The following is a 16,967-nucleotide window of genomic DNA, read 5'->3' as shown; positions in this document are numbered from 1 at the left end:
CATGCCAGGCGAGTCCTCTATCACTGAGCTACAATCCCAGCCCCACCATGTTTCTTTTATTGTAGAACTACTAGAGGATGTTTAAATATTCCATCTTCAGCTTTTTGCCATAATCTTTGCTGATTGTTGATATTTTTTACATTACCTCTTGTGTTATAGGATTTTGTTAACATATAAATCTAGGAATTGAAATTCCCTAGATACTGATATAAAATGCTGTAATAGAAATTTCTATGCTTCTGAGAGTTTTAGAACTCAAAGAGAGTCTTTTTATGATTCATATTCTTGAAGTGATACATCCCTAAGGGCACTAAATAGTTGCTTACCTCTCTTATTTTCTCATTTTAGGAAAACTAAAACCAACAGTGGCATTCATGTCAGGAAAATTGAAGATTAAAGGAAACATGGCCCTAGCAATCAAATTGGAGAAACTAATGAATCAGATGAATTCCAGACTGTGATGGCAAAGAACAAAAATGTTGACGGCTATGCTTAAAAAGTAAAAAAAAAAAAACAAAAAAAAAAAAACAAACCTCAACAATTAAAAATCTAATGTTGTTGTCTTCCCTATTGTATGTTAAAAATGTGCATGTCTATTCTGGAAAAAAATAGATTCTATAAGACTCAAAATCGAATTGAAAGCGCCAGCCTAATGGTGCAATGGCTCATGCCTATAATCCCAGTGACTTGGGAGGCTGAAGCAGGAGGACCATAAGTTTGAGGCTAGCCTGGGCAATTTAGCAAGAGGCTGTCCCAAAATAAAAAAGGGTTGCAGATATAGCTCAGTGGTAGAACATTACCTGGGTGCAATTGCCAGTGCTGAAAAAAAACCAAAAAGTACGAAAATGGTATAGCTACTTAAAAATCAAAACAAAACAAAACCAGGTAGCCAATCAAATATAGACTTCACTAAGTAGATTTCCAAGACATTCTGTTTTCTATATTTTGAGGGGTTTTCCTCTGAGCCTTATATCTCTTTCATTGTCTTCTAGTAAGAAAAAAAAAGTACATATTATGAACAACCAATCAGGATAAAGCAGTAAAATTGACCATTTTAATGATCAATTTTCTTCTGATATAAATTGAAGCTAATTTGTGTTAAGATTTTAAATTTTGGATTGTATACTAATGTAAATCTTAATGTTTTGGATTTTTATAAGCTTATTTTATAGAAAATATCTGCTTTTCACACAAGTAAACTGCTTAATAAATACTGCTTGTAAAAGCTAATGGAATAAAGTTTTTCATTTTGTTAACTAGCTTTTCAGATATAGTAATCTTCAGGAAAATATTAATGTAATTCAACTAATTGCAGTATGTATTCTATTTAAGATATGTTAAAAAAAACCCAAACAAACCCTACTTTCTTTTGCTATTGATTTGCCTGATCTGGATATTTCATATAAATGGAATCATGTAGGACCTTTTGTGACTAATTTTTCCTTAGTATGTTTTTAAGGTTCATCCATGTTTCTTATGGTTTGGATCTTTAAAAGTCCCTAGAAAAGCTCAGGTGTTAGGCAATGCAGGAATGTTCAGAGGTGAAATGATTGTAGATTATGAGAGCTATAACCTCACCAGTGGATCAGTCCATTTGATGGATTGATAATTTGGTTGGGCTATGTGATGGTAACTGTGGGCAGGTGGGGTGTGGTTGTGGTTGGAGGAAGTAGGTCACCGGGGTGTGCCTTTGAGGGTTACATTTTGTCCCTGGCTCCTTGCTCTTCCTGTTTCTCAGCTGCCATGGGCTGAGCAGTTTTCTTCTGCCATACCTTTCTTCTATGACGTTCTACCTCACCTCAGGCTCACAGCAATGGAGTTGACCAACCATGAATTGAATCTCTGAAACCATAAGCCATAATAAACTTTTCCTTCTCTAACTTGTTCTTGTCAGGCATTTTGGTCACAGTGATGAAAAGCTGACAAACAGTGTCATAGCATTGGGGCAGTGTCATTAATTTAATACAGTTGCTGCTTAGATACCCATTTTTAGGCCTGATATAAGTTATCTGGAACCCAGTTGTACCCTGTCATCTTTGACCTAGTTAAAACTTCCTCTCCCTGTGTGGTAGTTTGTGATATAACCAACTTTTCCCTCATCCCAGTGACCCAAAACCCAACATATCCCACAGCTGCTGGCCACGATAAAACTTAATAGTCAATACCAGAGTTCTGTAAATAAATTCTCCCCTTTTGCAAGTATTGTCTTTAAACCAGCCAATTCATAACTCCCTCAGAAAGTCTAGGACATAATGCCCGTAGTCCTTGATAAATGCATAGTCCTATAATTTCACTTCTCTCAACCTCTTGTCTTTTTCTTCTTTACCTGCTTCAATGAGCTGCTTCCTGCCACCAGACTTCATGTCAATCTGTCAGCACGTCTGACTTTCCTAGGATCTGGGAGTAATAAATTTGTGTTTCATCCATTTTGTTTTCACCTCATTATGTCTTATCTAACACACTTGAACCTAAATTTCCCCTGGTCAGGACTCTCCTAAAATAGGTGGCCATTTCAGCTATGATCACTCTATAGAGAGACTTTAAGACCAAATTAGAAGCCACGGGACTGGGGATGTGGCTCAGTGGTAGAATGCTTGCTCAAGGCCCTCAGTTCTATACCTAGCACACGGGGGAAAAATTAAAGAAAAAACGAAATTAAAACAAAAGTTGGGCAAGTGGCGTGTGTGTGGTCTCAGCTGCATATATATAATGACTTATTTCACTCAGAATGTCTTCCAAGTTCTCCATATTATAGCATGTGACAGATTTCCTATTTTTAGCACTGAATAATATTTTATTGTAAATATATATCACATTTTCTTTATCCATTCCACGCATCCGGCAGGGTTGCTTCTACCTCTTGGGTATTGTATATAATGCTGCAGTGAACATAGGGTGCTGACAACTCTTAAGACCTTGCCTTCAGTTCTTTTTCTTTTTTTGTTTAATATTTACTTTTCTTTTTTAGGTTTAGATGGACACAACACAATGCCTTTATTTTTATGTGGTGCTGAGGATTGAACCTGGGTCCCGCCCGCGCTAGGTGATCGCGCTACCCCTGAGCCACAATCCCAGCCCTGCCTTCAGTTCTTTTGGATATATTCAGAAGTGAGATTCACTGGATCATACAGTAATTCTATTTATAATTTTTTGAGGCCCCTCCATACTGTTTTGCCTAGTGGTTGTACCTTCTCACATTTTCATCAATAGTACACAAGGGTTCCAATTTCTCCACAGGATCACATCTTTGGAATATGTAGCAATTAACTATGAGATTTGTGTTTGCTTTTTGTTCAAAAGTATCAAAAACATTAACACATTAATTTCATTCACTCTAGCCCAGGAAGGGTGTTGATATGGGATGGTATTATCAACCTGAATGGTCTCTAGATTGAGAAGGGCTGACATATAAGATAATTTACTAATGGGGCAGTGCAAGCTAGCTGCCCAGATTTGGGATGACCTTGGATTCTTTCTCTTTTGTTCAGTCATACTCTTCCATTATCTACCTTAAAGGTAGGAGTAACTAAGGCTTTACTGTACTAGATGGAGTGAGGCCAAGATGTGGGCATCACATAAGGTTCATCAGACATATTGCAAATGTTGCATATTGCAAACATTATTGTTTTGAATATAGAGTTGTGAATATAATGGGAATTAAGAGCATAGACTCTAGAACCTGATTGCCTGGGATGAATCTGGGTTCCTCTAGCTACTTTTTTTTTTCCTCTAGCTACTTTCTATATGATCTTGAACAGATTTCTTAATTTTTCTAGGCCTGTTTCCTTATTCAAAAAATGGTAATGCTAACAGCACCCACTTCCTAGAGTTCTTAGAATAAAATAAATTAATATTAAGTTCTTGGTAAGTGCTGTGGAAGTGTTTTGTTAGATAAAATAAAGGTCCAATCTTGCCTCTCTTGTGCCCTGTCCTGTGAGAGTGGTCTGGTGTCCCTGGGGTGCTCTAACATTAGTTAGTGTGAGCTTTAGATGCTACTAAAACAGTCCCCGTCCCTCGGTGGGATAGGTGTGTCACAGATGAATGTTAGACATCTCCATGGGGTAGCAGTGACGGTAAGCTGTGTGGTAGAACGTCGGACAGAAGTGTTCCAGCACATCCCTGGGTGTGGAGGGGACTCTACTTAGTGCTTCATAACAGGTGCCACGCACGTCACGAACGGGGCAGGTTCTGTCAGCTCCCTGCTTTTAGGTTGGGGTGTGAGGCACTAGAAGACAGCAGGGACCTCAGGCCCGCGGTGTGTGACGGCGGCGGGGCTGGCACCTCAGAACGTGGCTCCCACACCTGTCCGGGCGGTGGGAACTAACTCCCGCGCGCGTACGACGGGTTGTCCCAAACCTTTCGGGCCAGGACGCCCGCCGCGGCAAGCGCGCGTGTGTGCTGCAGGACNCCGTACCCCCCGCCAGCACCGCCTTCTGCCGCCCGCGGGCGCTTTCTTCGTTCCACTTGCCTTTGGTGCCCGGCCCTCCGGCCGCCCTCCTGTCCCCTCCCCTCCGTCCCGCCCCGTCCAGCCGGGGCTGCCTGGCTCCCGCAGGCCCCCAGCCGCCCGCGTTCCTATGGACAGACGCACAGACACCTGCAGGTGGGTGAGAACCCGCGCGCGGGGCGGGGACTAGCGCGCCGACGCGGCGACCCGGGGCAGGGAGCCCCTTTGTGTGGGGGCGGCCGCGCAGTGACCCGGCTGAACCCTCCTTTTGTCTCCTCTGGGGGAGCGAGGCCGGAGCGAGGGCAGAGACCCGCGCGGCCGGACGTCGGCGGCCGCGGGCTTGGGGTTCTGGATCTGGGGGCGGAGACCGGGCGGGCGGGAACGCTCGCGAGCGGGCGGCGGCGTTTCCCGGGCCAGGCGCCTGGCATCTCCCGTGGCCGCCGCGGTCGCGCTGCTGGGGTCTGGCTCCCTGCTCCTGCTCGCGGGTCTGAGGAGGTGGGAAGGAGGGCGGGAAGGAGGAGAAGAGGTCTGCCCTCCTACTTTCCAAGTCCGAGATGGTCATGGAGAAAGAGAGGTGGTTCAGGGCTTCGTGGGACTTGTTTCCCTCCGCGGAGGCTCGCCGAGGTGCGTTTGCGGCGTGTGTGAAGGAACGTGCACCGCTGCGCTCCCTTATTTATTGTTTCTAACGGAGGAGGGCTTTCTCCGAAAGGCTCTTCCGTCCCCCACCCCCATCTGAGGCTGCGCACAGTGATTTGTGTTTGTTATCAAATATATCAAGGAACGTAGTCCCCTGGGTAGGAGGAGGTTGGGCTGACCAACATCAAATCAAAATAAGACCCAAATCACAGACTGCTTTTGGCTTTCTGTAGCCAATTTTTTGAAAAAGATTAGATTGATACTTGGAAAAATGAGTGTGATTACGATTTTTACGATTACATTTCTGTTTTTGTTTTGAAGTTTTGGAGTAAAGTTTTGTCCCCCCCCCCCTTCCCGCCACACACACACTGTTAGGATTAACATGAGAATATGGTACTGTTACAGAGGAGACAGGTAGTGACAGCCTCCATGGTGGGGGTTATGTTGGAATGCAATAAGCAAGGTTCTAGTCTTCCGTTTAGGCTAAAAATCCTCCCTTCACTGGTTGAAGATATGAGATCTTTCACATATGGGGAGAACGTGAATATTAGAATTGAGTTTTTCCCCCTGTGATTATACTTCCCTTATTTTATTGAATGCATTTATATATTCTGTGAATATAACTAAAGATGAAGTTGTTATGTATAGTATTTTGAAAAGTACCGTAGGGTGATATTTCTGATCTCTTAGATGGCTAAGTTGTTTTGTAAACAGTTGCTATATATTTGTAGATGCTGAAATAATAAATGAAGTTCAGTAAGCATCCAGAAAATGAATTTGACGGATTCAGATTTTTAATGTAGGTGTGGAGTTTTATCTTTATATTAATCTCAATCTGATGCTTAGTTCTGGAAACTTTTTTCTTTTACTATATGAGAATTCATATCGACAAACTTAAATCTGACAGTTACCAAGGAGATTTTTTTTTTTAAGCAGTTTTGAGGAGCAAAATTGGACAATTATAGGTACAGGCATTTGGAGCAAGTGGAGTTTTTTTTCAGAAAAGCATTATCATCTGAACTTGAAGGGAAAAAAAGTAGAAAAATACTTGTTATTTAAATTTCCATCAAGTAAGGTGAAGAAATTAATCAGAAAAATACAATTTAATGCATTTTTATCTAGGCAAACTAATTTTTTTAGTATACCAAAGTTTAATATGCCTAAAATAGTGATCTTTTTCTAGGAGAAAATTTTATCCTCAGTTCTGCCCCAATTACATTAATAGATTAATATTATCATCATGACTCATTTTATAAATGCCTGACTGTACACACTTTACTTAAAACCCAGAATAGGCTTCATGGAACAATGACCCAGCAAACCTCTTTGAGGTGATCAAATTTTATAGATCTTGCTGTGACTTCCGGTCTAGATTAGGCAAATGAATTTAAACTCTGCACAGAGCTTAATGAGTGGCTCTGGTAGGGCCCTTGACCAATGTTCTTCCCACACCCCTTTACATTATGAATAGTCCAAAGAGGAGAGATACTAAAATTATGTGTGGCTTTATCATGAATTGTGGAAGGGAGTTCTAGACCATTCTCAGAATTCTGGCTCTTAAGCTGGTTGAAGTACTAAAAAAGATAAGCTAACAAATTGAATTGCTTGTTTATGCATTTACCAGACTGTCAGTGGTAGTGATAAGATTTAACAAAGAATCACTGTGTAAACTAAACATTAATAAAGTGTGGCCTGTATTGAGAATTGGTTTGGGAAATTGTAGTTGCGCCTGACAGTTTTCTTGATCAGCACTATGGTGCCTTTATGTGGCCTAAAAGATAATATCTAGTTTTTAGTTTGTTTTTCTTTTATTAATATGTAAATACTATTTTAGGTGTTTGTGTTATAATATTTTGATATAATCAGAAACATCCTAGAAAATATTACATACATTCAACTTATTTCCCATTTGGTAATTGGTGTTCAGGAAGGGATATAAATTATCTTCCTTTTTTAAAAAATTATTTTTTATTTTTAGGTGGACACAGTATCTTTATTTTTTATTTTTATGTGGTTCTGGGGATTGAACCCAGTGGCCTCATGGGTGCTAGGCAAGCACTCTACCACTGAGCCACAACCCTAGCCATATCTTCCATTTTTCACAGGTCAATTTTTTTCCTGTTGCTTTTTACATTTTTATAAATAATATTTCCAGAAAATTTTGGATTTGTGTAAAATTGGATTTTATTTTATTTATTTTTTTATTTTTTTAATTTTTTATTGTGGGTTGTTCAAAACATTACAAATTTCTTGACATATCATATTCCACACTTTGATTCAAGTGGGTTATGAACTCCCACCTTCACCCCATACACAGATTGCAGAATAAAATTGGATTTTAAAATACAGCTGACATCAGATTTTTAAGACAACACTAAGCTGTCTACAATTACATTTTTTTAAAATATTTATTTTTCAGTTTTAGGTGGACACAATATCTTTATTTTTATTTTTATGTGGTGCCGAGAATTGAACCCAGTGCCTCACTCATGCTAGGCGAGCGTGCTACCACTTGAGCCACATCCCCAGCCCCTGCAGTTAAATTTTATCAGCTTTAAAATCCATAGATTTTTCTGGCATTTTCTTCTTTGTTAATTACCAATATATTGCCGATACTATTAAAGGATACTTTAAAAATAGCCACTTTGATAACTGGAACCATCAAATGATTAGTGTTAGTATTGGTAATAATCAAATAGAAAACTGGAAAGTAACAGTTTTGTTCTTTATAATAGATCTTTGACTTTCAAGTCCTTTTTTCATGTTGTTTTTATAGCTGGATGGGGAAGTAGGTCTGACCTGAGAGGTGTGGAAGTCAACTCTTATTCCAGCTTCTTTTAACCTGCATTGTTTAAAAACAGCAAGAGCCCAGGCTGCTTGCTGAAAATGCAGAATTCATTCTTGGATTAATATTCTGGTACCAGATGTATGAGGCTGGCTCCAAAGAAGCTTTTTCTTTTAAATACTGTCAAAAATAGAGAAGCTGAAGATTGGAGAGAAGCCATTTATTTTGAACAGTTTATTTTATGACAGTTTGTGTTTGTAAAGAAACCTGCTCATAATATTTACTTAAGAGATCTACATAGTTGCCCAGAGAAGCCCTACAGGTTTCTCTTTTTTCTTTAAAAAAGTTTCCATAGAGCTTAACTCTTATGTGATACTTCCTGACTTTGCTTCTGATTAGTTGATTTATGGACTTTATTTACCAGCATGATTGGAGAATTCTTTTGCTAGACTGAAATTGCACTCTGCCTGGGCTCTGGTCTGTTTCCTAGGTAACAAATGCACTGCATAGATTCCATAATGAGGACTGTGGTTGGCTAGTTACTGTGTAAATTCTGTTGTTTGGTAAAGCTTAGTCTCAAATTCAAATAAAGGTCAAGAAAGCGAAAGTACTGAAAATGCAAATTTTGAAATTTTATTTTGTATCCAGTGCCAACAAAGTTTAATGCGCTTTTTCAGAGAATTATACAGCAGCATTTAAGTTTGTTTTGCAAAGTCTTACACTTAAACAGTTGGAGAGCTTTTTCAATATTTTGTACTGTTAATGCTAATGGCACTAGTGACAAAGAGGATATATTTCAGAACATGTTATCATTCATGCAAATACTATAGAAAACAAAGGGATGGTGTGATATCAGTAATAGTTTTACACTGAAAGGGAAGCAATATATATCTCAAAAGGAAAAAATTGTACAACTTCAGGTGAAATGTAACTTTAAAAATATTGATGTTAAAACGTTAAGGAAACTTTTAAAAACATTAAAAATCTCACCATAAAATGATACATTTGTACTCTAGCCTTTTTTTTTTTTTTTTTTTTTACTTCTGATTTGCCTGAACTTTGGGCCTGGAACCAAGGAGCAGGTTTCCCTTATTGTAATTCCAAGTTAGAGAATATCTTTCATCTCTACCCTACTCTTCTGTTGAGATCTATAGCTTCTATCATTCTAGGTGAAGGTCCAAAGTAGTATGTGTGGAATTGCTAATAACTATTAAATGTTTGTTTAAAAAAAAAAAAAAAAAAGGAAGAAAAGAAACCTACAAAAACCCAGAATTTCACTAAAACCCTTTTTAAATGCCTTTTGACTTGATGTCTCAAATTTTTTTTTTTTTGTTAATCATTAAGGATTCTCTTGGCTCAAATATTAAAACACAACTCTTTAATTCCAGAGAATTATCCAAATTTGTCCCCATTAATTTCTCTCGCTTGACCAGATTGATTTTGAATTATTCATTTATTTTTTAGTTGGATTTTTTTTATCTTCTTGATTTTCCTCAAAGCCGACACTGCTTATATTTCTATCCTTTTCTAATTGTAAATATTGTATCCTTTCACATTTTTCTTATTTTTTCCATTGTAAATATTTGTTATGATTTTTAGATTTTATGATTGCATTGGGTAAGGCATAATCCCACCTATAAAACAACGTATTTTATTTTGGGAATTCATACTTTTAGGATAGAGTTAATAATATTTGTGGATTCTTATCCAGTTAGGACACTTCCTCTCCCCAGCCTACGTTCATTTGGTAAGTCTGCCATACCAAAGTTTCACACACTGGGTGGCTTAAACAACAAAAATTTCTTTTCTTTTCCTTTTTAAAATATTTTTAGTTGTAGATGGACATGATACCTTTATTTTATTTGTTTTATTTTTATGGGGTGCTAAGGGTCGAACCCAGTGCCTCACACATGCTATGCAGGCATTCTACCACTTAGCTAGAACCCCAGCCCCCAAAATTTATTTTCTGACAGTTCTGGAGGCTAGACATCAGATCAAGATTTCATCAGGGTTGGGTTCTTTCGGATTATAGATGCCATTACTTCCCTGTGTCTTCATATGGTTTCCCTGTGCTGTGCCCTAATCTCCCTTTATAAGGACATCAGTCAAAAGGTGTATCAGCTTCCACACATGTGGCTTCATCTTACCTTAATTGCCTCTTTTAAAGCCTTTATTACAAATATGTCATATTTGGAGGTGCTAGGGGTTAGGACTTGAACAGATGAATCAGGGGAAAGTGCAGTTGAGCCTATAACATAGCCTGTCCCCTACCCATTTCTTGCTTTATGTATATACATGCATACTTCATTTCAAATGTGTGATTTCTCTGGTTTCATCTTTTATGTTGTATTTTTTCCCCATATCTCCAACAAATTTGTTTTATAAAGGAACACAGGGCAGAGAAGTATGTAAAAGAAAATGAAAATATAGCTGTTTTGCTCATTGTTTTAGAACTACAACAGACAAGTTCAGAGACTGCCTTGTGCAAAAAAATAAGGTTTCAAAGATTGCAGGGTGTGGTGTGGTTTTGCACACCTATAATCCAGCTACTTGGGAGGCTGAGACAGGAGAATTGCAAGTTGGAAACCAGCCCTGGCAATTTATGAGACCTTTCTCAAAATAATTTTTTTTTTTTTTTAAAGGGGTGGGGATGTAGCTCAGTGACAGAGAGCTTGTGTAGCATGTTCAATGCCTGGAGTTTGATCTCTAATACTGGGGGGGGGGGGGAACAGATTCAAAGATTGAAGTGTTCCCTCAGCAAAGCTGATGATTTTAGTCTCTGTTGTGTGATATTGTGAACTTTAGTTCATGATTCTACCTTGGGTCTAGAAAAAAATTGGTAAAATGTTTGGGTTCGTGTGTTAACATACTTACCAAAGTTCCTCCCCAGGATGCTTGAGCCAGGTAGGGTTGTACTTGTTAAACTCCTTGTTATGCCCATAGCATCAGTGTGTTATATTTCTCCAACACCTGAATAGTGCACTCTACTATCTTTGAATTACTTCTGACATGTCTGCACTTTTGATCCCCACCTTTTGGTTGCACATGGCTGACAGGGTGGGAACTCTTGCAGTTGTAGAAGTTGTGGCACATGTCCTTAGTCATGGCACATTTCTGTGCCTATAAATCATTACTCTGTTGGAAGTTTGTCATTGTCAGGCCCCAAAATGGAGCAATCTGATCAACCCAATAATATGCTATTAAAAATAATTAAAATAGATGGTTAAAGGTTTTATTTTGTTTTCAATTTTCATATTCATTATTTTTAAATATTTTGAATGGTTTAGAGTTGAAGGTTCTTAATTGGTTTGTAACACTAGAGAATGTCATGATGGTCAAATTCAATGGAAATGCTAAAGTTATTTTCTTGTGAATTCCGAGGACATGTTTCTTTTGATTGTCTATTTCAGATATTGGTCTTGCTGCTTTTATATAAGTTCTACACCATCCCGTCATTTCACCCATTCCTTGTTTGAGAATTTAATAGGGCCTCTCCTGAAATACAGAATCTTTTGATTCCAAATACCAACCAGGCATATTCATTTGGTAGTTCGCAAGTATTTCACATTTGACATGTCCCAAACTTGACATAATATCTTCTTCTCCAAATCTGTGTCTTCTCTCATACTCCCCAGCTCAGTGAATGGTACCACCTTCCATCCATTTTCCCATCCATTTCCCTAGATACATAGGAGTTTCGGTGATTCCTCTGTTATTCTCAATCCTTTTTTCTGTTCACAAACTCCTAGATCAGTCTGTTCTTGCTCCCCATGATTTCTCAGTTCTCTTTGACCCTAGCTGTTACCTTTGTAATAAGTCTTAATTCTGCAGTTAAATATATTCATTGTGCAACACAAGTCCTTATGATAAAGCTCCTATAATCATTTACTTGTCTGAAGTACATCAAATCCTCACAAATGGCTCATGTGAAAAATATCCTTTTAATATGAAAAACTATTCATTTGTAGCTTTTATACTTGAAAGGCCAGTTTGGCCAAATAAAAATACTTGACTCACCTTTTCTTCCATCAAGTAGCTTGAAAAATGTACTTTATTCTAGGGATTGGCAAACTTCTGAGAAAAAGCCAGATAGTAATTAAGTTTTCAAGTTATAGATCTCTGTCACAATTATTTAACTGTCATTGCATCCCAAGAGCAGCCATAGAAAGTGTGAAAATGAACTATCATGTCTGTGTTCCAGAAGATTTTATTTTTAGAACCAGGCAGTGGGCTGGATTTGGTCCATTAGTCATAGTTGACTGAACCTTTTCAAAAAATAAAATACAATTTTAAATGCATATTAGTTGTACAAGTTGAGGGTTTTACTGTGCCCTTTCCATATATGCATAGTGCTTTGATCATGTCCATCCTGCTGTTGTCCTCCTCCCCTAACCTCCTTCCTCTACACTAACAGTCCTTCTTTTACTTTGAGGTCATTCTTTTTTGCTTATTTGCTTTAGTTTCCACACATATGAAAGAAAATATGCATTACTTGTCTTATCAGGTCTTATTTGATTGTATTTCAGTGGTAAAATGTGTTTCAAACTCTAAACCAACATGATTTTCTTTTTCTTTTTTTTGTAAATAACTATCTTTTTTGCCTATATGCCAAAAGTACTTTTTTGTTTATCTTTAAAGGCAATAATTTTACTAGAATCTGTCTGCATGTTGACTGTTCTTTATTAATTTCCCCATAAATACAATCTATTTTATTGTATTAGCCTCAGTATATTTTTTATACTTTCATTAGTTATAGTTCTGTAGTATTGTTTCATTATTTTTATTTTTCAGGTATCCTATTATATGTATGTTGGATCTTTGGTGCTTGTCTTTACATCTGTACCTTCTTCAAATTCCTTTTAACTCAGTTTTTGTGTTTGCTTTATGTTTATATTTGTACTTTCCCCTACTTATATTTAAGATTCTTCAGTGTGCTTTCAATGATATCTATTAAGTCTAGTGTTCCTTCTAGTTTTGTTTACCTTTCTTTCTTTCTTTTTTTTTGTATCCTGGATTCTGTCATTGATGTTTGTATATCTAGCTAGTCTAATTTTTTTTTTTTTTTGTAGTTGTAGATGTACAGCATGGCTTTATTTTATTTATTTTTTATGTGGTACTAAGGATTGAACCCAGTGCCTCACACGTGCTAGGCAAGCATTCTGCTGCAGCCCCAGCTACAGCCCCAGCCCCTAGTCTAATTTTTTAACTCTTCTGTTTCTCATTTATGCTACTCTTTCATAACTTTTATCATTTTCTAAATTCCTTTAATTCATTTTGAAATATTACTTTATTATCCTTATCTGTTTTATGGCCATTTTAAAAATATATACATATATTTTATATGTGTATATATTTTATTTGTAGATGGACACAATACTTTTATTTTGTTTTTATTTATTTATTTATTCTTAATTTTTTTCTTTAGAGAGAGAATTTTTATTTTATTTATTTTTTCTTTTAGTTTTCAGCGGACATAACATCTTTGTTTGTATGTGGTGCTGAGTATCGAACCCAGGCCGCACGCATGCCAGGCGAGCGCGCTACCTCTTGAGCCACATCCCCAGCCCTTGTTTTTATTTTTATGTGGTACCAAGGATTGATCCCAGTGCCTCATGCATGATAGGCAAGCGGGCACTTTACCACTGAGCCACAACCCCGGCCCCTGCTTTATGGCCATTTAAAATTTTTTTTGTGATGTACCTTCATTGGTTATTGGTATATTATTTGGTTCTTTTTAATCTTCCTTCTCATTGTGCCTTTTCATAAGGTTAAACTAATTCTTTTTCTTTTGTTCATATTTAAGTTAGATGGATTTGCCTGTATTTTAGTTTTCTTAGTCTCATGGTTTGAAGATTTTTCTCCTTTGTTGCTTATGTGAAGTATTTTAAAATATGGCTATTTGGGGGTTGGGGTATACTCATGTAGGAGGCAGGAGAAGCATTTGAACTCAGGAGATCAAGGCCAGCCAGGGTCACATCAGGAGATCATTTGATCTCCTGAGTTCAAATGCAGGAGAAGCATTTGAACTCAGGAGATCAAGGCCAGCCTGGGTCAGCCAGGGTGACACACAGACTGTGTCTCAAAAAAAAAAAAAAAGTGTTGGAGGCGTAGCTCACTGATAGAGTGCTTGCTTAACATGTGCTGAGGCCCTGGGTTCAGTTCCTAGCACCAGGAAGAAATAAAGGCCACTCAGTTTAAGTCAAGTGAAAAGAATCATTGTGTGCCCTCTAAAATAGCTAAATGGAAAAAGATTAAAAAAATGTCAAATGCTGTGAGAATGTAGACTGTTACTTTGCTCTGCTATTAGAAGTGTAAATTGGTGTGGTAATCTAAATTGGTACTAGCAATTTGGAAAGCTATTTGGCAGTATCGAAGTTAGACATGCATATTTTATGGCTCTGTAATTCCACTTGAAAATATATACTTACCAAAATAAATGTACTAGAGTGTTCATAGCAGTATTGATAATATCACGGAACTGAACTCTGCCCAGTGACTATCAGTATAGTGTGTAGTCAAATGTTACATTGTTGGGCCCAAATTAATCACATGTCCTAGCATCTCCTGTTGTCTCCCTTCCCAGTGAGTCTTGATTTTTACCATGTAACTTGACCAATTGATTAAGTTTTATACAACAGAGGCTTGATAAATGCTTACACATTGAGGGGGAAATCCTATCCTGAGGCTACCATGAAAGGAAGTCCTGAAGTAAGAAAGGTCACATGGAAGAGAATCGAGGTGCCCCAGCTGAAGACCAGCATTTATTGTAAGTCATTGGTGTGAGGCTATCGTTGATTTTATAGCTTAGCTAACTTTAACAGTTAAAAGTAGCTGCATGAACAAGTCCAGATAAAGTCAGGGAAGTAGCTGTGAGATAACCTATTGAATTGTGAGAAATAAGAAGTCATTTTAAGCCACAAAATGTCAGGTGGCCTGTTATACAACATTAAACTGACTCAAAATGAATAAATGGATGTTGGTATATTGACATATGGTATTGTAGAGCAACGAGAATGAACAGTCTACATCTGCATGCAGTGGTGTGTACAAGTCTCAGACATATGTTGAGCTAAGGAAGCCAGATACAGTTCACGATAAATGCCTCCACATATATAATATCCCCAAATAGGGAAAATCCATCTGTTCTGTTAGAAGTCAGAATAGTGGCTACCCCTGGGGGATTAGTGTTGGCATGAACATAGGAAAAAGTGGAAGCTACCCAGGTGCTGGAAATGTTCTTTTTCTTGATCTGGTCCCTGAAATACATAAATTTGTTCTGTTTGTAAAGTTGGGAAATGGCAACAAGGTGTTCATCTATTTGTTCATTTATTATTTCTTCCCTTACCTGTTTGTATATTTCAAGATAAAGGAAAAATAAGGCCTTTTATATAGCCTCTTCAGTGGTATTCTCAGGTTGGTCTTTTTTGATATCTCTCTCCTTTATCCCTTGATAAACCTCTCTGGTTGATTTGGATTCTAGGGCCATAGTTTTCTTCCAAAGAAGACCTCTTAGTAGGTGGTCTCCTCTAGCAGCCTGATAAGCTTTATTGATTGTTCTTAGACACAGTTTCTCTTAAATGGGACCTCTCTTTTTGAGGGTAGTTTTTTGAAAATGGTTTTTTCCCCCCTAACTCTTAAAACCACTAGAAGGCTTTCTCTCTGCTCCCTTATCTGCCCAATTGCTGATCATGTGTAGATATTTTTGTGGATGTTTTACCTATGCCTACTTATTTAGTATTCATGGGGCTACCTTATCACTTAATTTTGTTGAACATTCTGGTTATTCTGTTTGCTCCATCTCTGTGTGTGCACGAGCATGTGTACATGTGATGTGTTTCCTATTGAGATAATTGTCAATTTACTTGTACTTGTAAGATAATGATACAGAGAAGTTCTTTGCATATTTTTCTTACTTTGCTCCAGTGATAACATTTTGCAAAACTACTTAAAATGTCACAACCAGGTAATTGACTGTTACTGTGCCAGATTATGTTCCTCCAATTTGTATGTTGAATCCTTAACTCCTAGAACCTTAGACTATGTCTGTATTTGTAAGTAGGGCCTTTAAAAAGATGATTAAGATGAAGCTGTTAGGGTGAGCCCTAGTCCAGTTTGACTAGTGTCCTTATAGAGGAGGAAATTTAGACAAAAGAGAAATCAGGGGAATGCACACTGGAAAAACTATGTGAGGACATAACAAGAAGGTGGCCATCTGCAAGCCAAGGAGAGAAACTTAAGTAAATTTATGTTTTTTCAGGCATCCAGTCTAGTATTTTGTTACAGTAGCCCTAGCAAACTAATACATTGATACTAATACCACACTTGTTCAAATATCCCATTTCACTGATACTCATTTGTGTATGTGCTAAGTTCAATACAGTTTAACTAACACCTGTTCAGGTTCCTGCTTTTACCGTCCCTCCATTACCACCCTGCCCCCATCCACCCCATTGCTAAACTCTATAAAACCATTAAATTTCTTAACTTAAAACTATTATGTAAATGGGAGCATACAGTGTGCTACTTTTTGGGATTGGCTTTTTTTGTGTAACATAATTCTCTGGAGACACATGAAAGTTATTGCATGTATTGGTACTTTGTTTCTTTCTATTACTGAGTAGTAGTTCCTGAGTGAACCATAGTTTAATTATCCTCTGAAGGATGACATCTGGGCTAATTCTAGTCTTCACTATTACAAATTTAGCTGTTATGAACATTTATATACAGGTTTTGGCATGAACATAGTTTTTCTCAGAGATACATAGGTTTTTAATACCAAGGGTATTAATTGTTGGCTTATTTAGTAATTGCATATTTAGTTTTTCAATTAACTGCCAAACTTTTCCAGGGTGATTGTATTCACTAGCAATGTATATGTGATATAGTTTATCCACATCCTTGTCAGCATTCGGGGTTGTCACTGTTTTATTTTAACTACACTATCTAGTGAGTGTGTAGTATTATCTCGTCCAGGTTTTAATTTGCGTTCTCGTAACAGCTGGTGTGTAATATCTTTTCATGTGCTTATTTGGCATCTATATGTGTCTTCCAAGAAATGTCTCTTATTCTTTGATTCTTTTCTAATGGGATTTTTAAGAACAT

At 37.6% G+C, this 16,967-nt stretch overlaps 2 protein-coding genes across 4 annotated transcripts in view; both read left to right on the top strand.

Moving 5' to 3' along the window:
* Window positions 1-1,230, top strand: part of Hsdl2 (hydroxysteroid dehydrogenase like 2) — a 62,028-nt gene extending 60,798 nt beyond the window's left edge. The window contains exon 11 of the mRNA XM_015492198.2: window positions 349-1,230. Coding sequence (XP_015347684.1) covers window positions 349-461 — 113 coding nt within the window. The 3' untranslated portion in view covers window positions 462-1,230. The remainder of the gene's footprint in view (window positions 1-348) is intronic.
* Window positions 1,231-4,406: 3,176 nt separating this feature from the next.
* Window positions 4,407-16,967, top strand: part of Kiaa1958 (KIAA1958 ortholog) — a 150,171-nt gene continuing 137,610 nt past the window's right edge. For 2 of the 3 annotated variants that reach the window (XM_048783202.1, XM_015492197.2), the window contains exon 1: window positions 4,407-4,600. The gene's annotated coding sequence lies outside the window, so the exon portion shown is untranslated. Of the gene's footprint in view, window positions 4,601-4,698; window positions 5,069-16,967 lie in introns of those variants that run through there. The other variant, XM_048783201.1, reaches the window with a different exon arrangement.

Source organism: Marmota marmota, unplaced genomic scaffold (assembly GCF_001458135.2).
Source record: "Marmota marmota marmota unplaced genomic scaffold, marMar, whole genome shotgun sequence".
NCBI classification, from domain to species: domain Eukaryota; kingdom Metazoa; phylum Chordata; class Mammalia; order Rodentia; family Sciuridae; genus Marmota; species Marmota marmota.
Note: the sequence above shows the minus strand (reverse complement) of the source record. Positions and strands in the feature narration are given on the sequence as shown.